Source organism: Fukomys damarensis, unplaced genomic scaffold (genome assembly GCF_012274545.1).
Source record: "Fukomys damarensis isolate Sample0158 unplaced genomic scaffold, DMR_v1.0_HiC HiC_scaffold_36, whole genome shotgun sequence".
Taxonomy (NCBI): Eukaryota; Metazoa; Chordata; class Mammalia; order Rodentia; family Bathyergidae; genus Fukomys; species Fukomys damarensis.
This window is the reverse complement of record NW_022900948.1, coordinates 29453494-29461991: the sequence shown is the minus strand read 5'-3', so window position 1 is coordinate 29461991 and position 8498 is coordinate 29453494. Positions and strand designations below refer to the sequence as shown.

Sequence of the window (8498 nt, the reverse complement as noted above, 5' to 3'; positions counted from 1 at the left end):
ATGACAAAAAAAAAAATTTTTTTTTTTTTTTTTTTTTTTTTTTTTTTTTTTTTTTGGTACCAGGGATTGAACTCGGGTCCTTGCGCTTGCAAGGCAGGCCACCAAACCACTGAGCTAAATCCCCAGCCCAAAAAAATCTTATTTTTAAAAGGGATGATATTTTTATATTTTGCTTTGTAACTAGAATTTTAAACTTAATGTTATATCATAAACATTTATGTTAATATCTGTAAAGCAAATAATTAAGCAAAATATTATTATCTTTAAAAGTAACTCTGTGTTCTATATTGATTTATCATAGTTCCTTTTACTTTACTGTTAAACATTTAGGTTGATGTCAGGCTATAATGATCTAAAACTGAGATATTTTTCCAGAAAATATTGGAGCTGAGAGGAAGCTTTGAAATAAAAGAATGACCCAAGAGATTTCAGCCCTTGAACTGCAGCATAGGAGATTTTAGTCACTGTATATTGTGCTTTAAGATATTCTGTTCCTTGTATGAACTAGAAAATATAGGATAACTGTTTAGCTTGGATTTTATGAAAAGAGTGGTAAACACTCTAAAACTCTATTATCCAAAACTAGCATATTAATGAGGTATTGTAAAACCTATTCTAACTGACTTTCACTGGTTGCTTTGAGGCCTGTGGGGATTATTTGGCAGAAGAGGAAAGGTTCAGTCATTCCTGGGTTTCTTTGAGAGACCCCCTCTTTTGTGGAAACAGATTGGATCGGTCTTAAGGTAGCTGCTGGTTTGGGAAATAATACATTCCAGAGAACTATTCATTTGGCTGTTTCAGACAAGAAAATGTTAGGACATTTGTGGAAATTAACCATATTTAATTATTTATGATTTCCATAGAGGACTCTTACTCTGTTGCATAACTGAGTAGTTCTTCCCCACAACCCACATCCTCAAATCTTAGCTTTCTAAGCAGAAAGCTTTTCCTTCCTCTTTTCTTGAAAAACTTGTGTTAGAATCAGTCATCCCTAGCCTTCAGCTAAGGACTCAAGCATAGTAACAAAAGGCTTGTGCCTGTTTCAGGATTTGAACACTCTTCGAGGACCTGGGCAGCCCCTGGTGACACCACCCATCCAGCCCTCTCTTCAGCCAGCCCATCCCGTGTTACCACAGATGACCTCACAGGGTAAGAAGGGAACCTCTTGAGGCTCTGTGCCTTTGAAATGGGTCAGTGCAAAATTGTCATCACTGTTCCTTATACTATTAAGCTCTGTTTTAGTACTGTGGGCTGGATGAGGGTATAAAACTTGTCATTTTGCCCCTGTGCAGGGAATTTTTCTACTTGAGGTGCATTTGGACTGCTTATTATGACTTCTATGTCATATTGCTGGTTTTGGAAATGTTCCCTCAACTAATTGAGATGTCTCCAAGTATGTTATTCTGCACTTCCTGTCAGCTGATAGGATCATAGGCTTGAGTCAGAGACACGTGAGAATACCCACCTCCTTCCACTAGCCTACTGCTGGGATACCAGTGGAGCTGGTTTTAGGAGACTGTGTAAGGAAAGTCACTGACTCTGAAGCATGGGTGTATTTAAGGTGCTATTGCAGATTCATACCAAGAAGTAAGGAAAGATAACAGTAAAAATGTCTTGCTTTATCTTAGCACTTCAGCCATCTGTTTCTGGGCTTCAAGCTCCCTCTGCTGCCTTAGTGCAAGTTGCATCTCTCGATTCTCACTCGGCTGTATCTGGAAATGCCCAGTCCTTCCAGGTAACAACATGTTTAAACTACAGTAATTATAAGCTATAATTTATTGTGGCTCTGGTCAGTCTCTTTTCTTCTTCTTGCACACCTATAGGTAGATTATTTTCTTCTTTCCCCTTCACATAGTAGCTGTCACTAAAGTCAAGAGTGTATTTTTTTCTTCCTTTCTTGAATCACAACTTGGTTATTTCTAAAGCAGACAGAGGATGACTTGCTTTATATGATGTGAAAATTAAATACAAGAACAGCAGAGCTCCTAGTACAAGGCCTAGGCCTGACACCTAGCAAAGGTCCGATTGGCGTGTCTTTCCTTTCTTTTTCACACATACCTAGTTGAGATGTATACATTCATGTCTTCTGTGTTGTTTTCTGATAGTTGATAGTCTAACATTCAGGATGTCTTTGGGTTGAGGGTGGAGGCTGTATAGAAAATAGAGCTGGACTCCACTGTGATCCAAAAGTAATTTCTTTTTCGGTGGAGGAGGGGGTGCCTGGGGATCGAACTCAGAACCTTGCGCTTGCAAGCAGGCAACAGAACCACTGAGCTAAATCCCAGCCCAGTAATTTCCTGAAGTAGAATTTTGAGATTTTTGTTTGATGATGGGCAGACTGCTCTGTGAGGTTAGAGTACCAAACTGGAAAGTCCTACTCCTCCCTCAATGGCAAATATTATAGACTAAGGTTTAGTTTTTGTTGTTTAAATAGTAGATGCATAGTTGTATCTGTTCCTGGAAGTGAGTTGGGTTTCCTTATTTCAGGGAAGAATAACTGCTCTCGTTAAAATAATAGTAGTTATTTATTGAGTATTTACTATCTTCCGGGCAGTCAATTTTTCAGTTGTTAAGAACTTTATCTATATCCTTCATTTAGTCAGTATAACCCTACAAAGTCATAGTATTATCTTCATCTTAAAATTGAGTTGACCAGTTCAGAGAAAAACAAGAGCATTTGGACACACAGATAAGCATCACAATCTAGGAGTGGGGAGGCTTCCTTTGGAAACTGAATAGTTTGTTTTGGAATCTCAATGTACACTTCTCCTTTTTGCCTAAGTGGACACCAAAGAGAGTTTGCTTAGTTTAAAAATTCCTAAAACAATAGGCTTGATGGTGGGAATCAAATTCTACTTCATTAATGATATCACCAGAAGACTGGATAGTGAGCATGAGATTCATCTCTCAATGTCTGGGCAGGGCTTCAGTGACCCCCGGATCCACAAATAACTGCTGATGTTGTTACCCACTGCCCACCCTGACCTCACCCTTCTCCAACTTCAGGGAGTATGAGTGTCCTCACAGTTAATCTGCTTTGTCCTACCATAGGAACGGTAAGCACAAAAGAAAGACAAGAATGTTTTGTAAAGTAGCAGTACCTTGGCCCTTTCTCAGCCCTATGCAGGTACACAAGCCTACGCGTATCCCCAGACAGCCTCAGTCACCTCGCAGCTGCAGCCTGTTCGGCCTTTGTACCCAGCACCGCTCTCCCAGCCTCTCCATTTACAAGGTACAGAGTGATTCTTCTCTCATCTTCTGCCCTCACTGTACTCCCCTTCCTCCATCCCGATATTCTCTACTTGTTCTTTTTGCAACAGCTTTGTTGAGGCAAAATTACATGCCATACAATTCAGTCATCTTAAGTATACAAATCAAAGATTTCTAAGAAAATTTACAGAATTGTGTACTCATCACCATAGCTCATTCTTAGAACATTTCCATTATCTTCAAAAGTTCCTTTGTGCCCATTTTCTGTTGGTTTTTTTCCCCTTGCATTTTCTTTTACCAGCCCTTTTAATGCCTTCATCAGAGTGACTATAATTTCGAGACAGAGAGAAAGCAGGAAGCCTGCTTGTGAGTGTTGAGTATCTCAATGAAAATTACTTTTTAATTGTGTTAATAATCTTGAAATGTCAAACAATTCAAAAGAGTGTAAACTGAAAAGTTACGCTCCTTTGCAATCATTAAACCCCGTTGGTCATAGGAAACACTGTTAACATTTGTTTGAGTGACCTTTCAGCCATTTTGTGTGCACATACAAGGTGAGTATCATATGGGAATAAACACAGAAAAATGAAATGTAAACGGCTGTGATGATGGTAGCCTGTTTTGTTCTGCAGTTTGTCTTGCTCAGCAGTCACCTTACTAGCTAACAGTGGGAGGAAGAAGCAGGTGCATCTTACAACATAACTTATAATTCCAGAGTGCTAATTGCTTCCTGAATTCAGCCTTTCTTTGGGAGCCTTCTCCTTTCTCCAACTGGGAAACACTTTTGCATCCATCAAAACAGTCTGGGCAGCCTTCTCAGACATTATCTCTCCATCCTGGGGACACAGTGATGTATCAGTCTCACCTTTTCAGGGTGCTGCTTTTTCATACACTGTACATTGTCCATTTTTAGCACTTAAAATATTTTGTTGTGATGATGAGTTTACATGTCAGCTTCACCATCGTACTGAGAGCCCACCAAGGACAGGCCTTCATTCATGGCTGTATGATGTCTGGCCTGTGGGTGGATAAATGGGGATGAAGAGTGAGCTGCCAGGGCTTTAGCAGTCTAGAAGCGGGTATACTGGTGCCTTTGGACCAGACTATAGCCCTCAATTCATCTTCTAGGAACATAGCTTAGTTATTGTGAGTTTGAAGTCCTTTCCCTTTTTCATCTCTTCTACATTTCTCCTGACACTGTAAAATCACATCTTTCTTAGGACATTTCCTCCTCTGGTAAAAGAGCTATTGGTATTTCTTCCTACAGGTTCCTCTGTTCCAATTGTGTAAATTTCTTTTTGGCATATGTTTTATTTTTTTAGGATCGGGTGACATGGCTTCATTTCTCATGACTGAAGCCAGGCAGCATAATACAGAAATTCGAATGGCAGTCAGCAAAGTGGCTGATAAAATGGATCATCTCATGACTAAGGTGACTGAGTGAGGGTTGGGGCTGTGTTGATACATGGGTATAATTGGTTGTAACAGAGCAGCCAGAGCTATAGGTAAACTTTCCTTTGGTTTCCTGTATTTATAGTAGTAGTTATTTCTCCAGGAGTCCAGTTGTCATCATTTTGGGATCCATTTAGCAATTGTCTGAGAAACTTATTAGCCCTTCAAAAAAGCAGTAGGATCTTGGGTAAACCCCATTTCTCTGTATTAAGTTTTCTCTCACGGCCTCTCTTGTATCCCTTTCGTAGGTTGAAGAGTTACAGAAGCATAGTTCTGGCAATTCCATGCTTATTCCTAGCATGTCAGTTACAATGGAAACAAGCCTGATTATGAGCAACATCCAGCGAATCATTCAGGTAAGCCTGATTAAGAACACAACACTTGGTCTTGCTCTCTCCCTAGGTAGGCTACCCTTTAAAACCTCCACCCTAGAAATAGAGAGTGTGTGATAAATGCTACAGCGGTTACAAAACTCTGGAGAACCCATTATGGCTTAATTTAGTCCAAGTGACTTGTCTTTGTGGTCAGAAGGAAACCATTGCTTTTTGGCCCTATTTCATAACTTTTCATTTTATATCCATTTATACACTCAGTCCATTGGAGTAATTGTATCCATCGGGCTTAATTTGATGTGTTATTTTAGCTATTCTATCTGTGAACATAAGAGCTAATTTTTCATTTCAAAATATGTTATCAGTGTCAAAAGTTCTATCTGGCACTTTTCTCTTAAGATTCTTACCTTGTATATCCTGTATTTTGAATTTAGGAAAATGAAAGATTGAAGCAGGAGATCCTTGAGAAGAGTAGTCGGATAGAAGAACAGAATGACAAGATTAGTGAACTAATTGAACGGAATCAGAGGTAATGACAGGTACGGGGCCTGGCTAGGATGGACGAAAGGGTTTAGTGTGTAAATACCCAATTTAATGCACATGTTTGTTTAGGGCGGCATATGTATATTTCTGGGGTGTGTGTGTGTGTGTTAATGAGGATCAAACCCAGAGATGTGTGAGATGTGTACATATTTTACCACTGAGCTATACCTCCAGCCTTAATTGTTTGGGGGATTTTGTTTGTTTGTTTTGTTTAGCAGTAGTGGGGATTGAACCCAGAGTCTTTCACTGAGTTACATTCCTGGATCTTTTTATTCTTTATTTTGAGACAGGGTCTAGTTAAGACACTAAACTGCCCAGGCTGGACTCAAACTTGTGATCTTCCTGCTTCAGTCTCACAGAGTACTGGGATTTTGGGTATGCCTGGCACTATCCCTGTTTTTGCTATCTCTGTTCCTTGCCTAATATAAATTTATCACCTAGGGCTGGGGATTTAGCTCATTGGTTTCTCCACGTGCCTCACTAGCACAAGGACCCGAGTTCAATCCCTGGTATCCCCCCAAAAAACTACAAGAATAAACAACATGGATCACCTATTTTCTTTTTCAGTAGAAAGCTCAGGGGACTGTGATGTAAGGCAGACCTATACTTGACTCCTGGCTCTGTCCCTCATTTATTGTGTGGCTTTGATCATTTTGTTTATTCCTCCAGTTTCCTCTTCTCTGAAAATCGCATCAATAACTCTGATGTCAACCCTTCTTTCTTCTGTATGGGCTGATTCTTTATTTTATTAACCAGAGCTCAACCACAGCCTCACTGATTTCTGTTTCAAATGCAAACATTTTATAATTTTTATGGATCCTTCTAAAGATTTGGGGATCAGGAGAACATGCCACAACACAACATTTCACTTTTAAAAATTCTTCCATATTTCTCTCATCCAGTGTCTCTTATCTCTCAAATGGCAGAGATCAAAGAGTATCTTTTCTTCTCTCCTATTTCTTTCCTTTTTTTCATTAAGTTTATTGGTACATTCAAAGCAAACGATACAGTTACATTTATCATTGGGATCTTGTACCTTTCTTTACCTGATATATTTTGGTTGTTTTTTCCCCATACCCCTGAACTCCCTTCACCCTTCCCTATTTACAAAGACTTTGTTTCCACTTTTTCATTTTTTCACATTTTTTTCTTTTCTCTTATTTCCTTTCCCCTCCCCTTCCCACTTCCCCTTTAGCCATTTTCACATTCTCAATTATACCATTTGAACCTTATTTACACTTTTAATTTTTCACACCAGAGAAATTATTCAGTATTTATTCAAGTGTGTCCTATTTATTTCATTTAAGAGCATAGCCTCAGTGTGCAACCATTTAGCTATAAATGTTTCTAGATTCTCGTTCTTTATGGCTGAGTAGTATTCCATTTTATAAAGCTGTCTTTTTCCTATCTCTCTTCCTCCCCATCCCCTTTTATCATGCACAGCCTTCAGGTTTCTCTCCTCTTCATTATGCAGGACAGTCCACCTGTGACCTAGGCTTCTACCTCCAAACTTATTAATACAGATCTAAGGAAAACAAAGTGCTTTTGGATTGCTTTGATAGTGCTGATCAGTGTTTCAAGGACTGAATGTGCAATGGATTGTGCCTGACATACAATTGATGCTTGATAAATGCTTGCTTTTTCCTTACTTCTTTCACAGATATGTTGAGCAGAGTAACCTAATGATGGAGAAGAGGAATAACTCACTTCAAACAGCCACAGAAAACACACAGGCAAGAGTATTGCATGCTGAGCAAGAGAAGGTAAAGTAACTGTGCAGAGGAAAAGCCCAGGTCAGGATACGTTGAGCTGAAGAGTGATCCTTTGTGCATCCTTTCAGCGGAATTCTTGTCTCCTTTGGGAAGAAAACTCAAAATCTCCCAACAGATTCCATATATTCATCATGCATACCTCTGTTTTGTAATATGCTGTGCAGTAAGTTGACTCAGAAACAATCACTGATCTTAGTAATTTGACTAAGGTAAGAATTATACCAGCTTGATAGAAAACAAATTCATTCTATTGACAAAATCAATAACCTATTTTGTCAGATAATAAGCATGTAGGTTGTTTTTACTGGAGTTTAGAATTGTCTGATTTGCTCTCTCATTATGCTTAGTTTGTTCCTTTATCTGGATGTGCCAAAGCATTTTAAAGTTCTACTGGACTTCCGTCCTTTCAGAATGAGAAATTTCGGCTGTTGCTGGAGTTGTAGTGAGGAAGGGGCTGTTGGGATGGGACTGACTGATTCGGGAGCCCACTGTCCTTCCAGTGACATTTCGCAGAGCAGACTCCTCCTTGTTTGGGCCACCCCTCCTCAGCTGGAAATAGTTGTCCACAGGGCAACTCTCGGTGCCTTTTCTGCCCCTAATTTCTCCTATATGTTAGGGGAGCATATAAGGTTAGATAAAATGGATATGGGATTTATCATCTGTTTACCATTCTTTTTTATTGATTATCCTTCTAGTCATCATTATCATATTGTCCATAATATTCAGAATATCATTAGAGCATTTTCCAGGGTAGACATTGAAGTTTCATCAGATGTTACTTCAGAACATTAGGTTCTTTTATGGTCCATGTTTGGCTAGTACAGAGCACTGTTTGAAATACTTGAAGCAGTCAAGAAAAGTAGACTATTGTAATTATAGGAAAAACTGTAGACTTAGAAATTGACTGCCTTTGGAAATATTCAGTTTAAATCTAAAAATAACATTTTATTATTATGAAAATATATGTTCATTTTAGAAAAGTTAGAAAATGACATGAATACTGTTTCTCATCTATCAGATTGGTAGAAATTCAAATTTTTGACAAGTGTTTATGAAACTGGTAGAAGTTAAAAATGTTCATGGAAGGAAACTGACAATGTACAAAGTGATAGAAACCGTTATAAAAAATAATAAGTTGTGATTGTATTCCATTCCATTAAGTACTTTTTTTTAACTTTTTTTTTTTTTT

At 38.6% G+C, this 8498-nt stretch overlaps 1 protein-coding gene across 1 annotated transcript in view; it reads left to right on the top strand.

Moving 5' to 3' along the window:
* Nucleotides 1–8498, top strand: part of Fkbp15 (FKBP prolyl isomerase 15) — a 56941-nt gene that overhangs the window by 33494 nt on the left and 14949 nt on the right. Inside the window, exons 13-20 of the mRNA XM_033758985.1 lie at nucleotides 1047–1149; nucleotides 1629–1735; nucleotides 3118–3232; nucleotides 4533–4642; nucleotides 4911–5018; nucleotides 5429–5523; nucleotides 7198–7305; nucleotides 7378–7472. Coding sequence (XP_033614876.1) covers nucleotides 1047–1149; nucleotides 1629–1735; nucleotides 3118–3232; nucleotides 4533–4642; nucleotides 4911–5018; nucleotides 5429–5523; nucleotides 7198–7305; nucleotides 7378–7472 — 841 coding nt within the window. The remainder of the gene's footprint in view (nucleotides 1–1046; nucleotides 1150–1628; nucleotides 1736–3117; nucleotides 3233–4532; nucleotides 4643–4910; nucleotides 5019–5428; nucleotides 5524–7197; nucleotides 7306–7377; nucleotides 7473–8498) is intronic.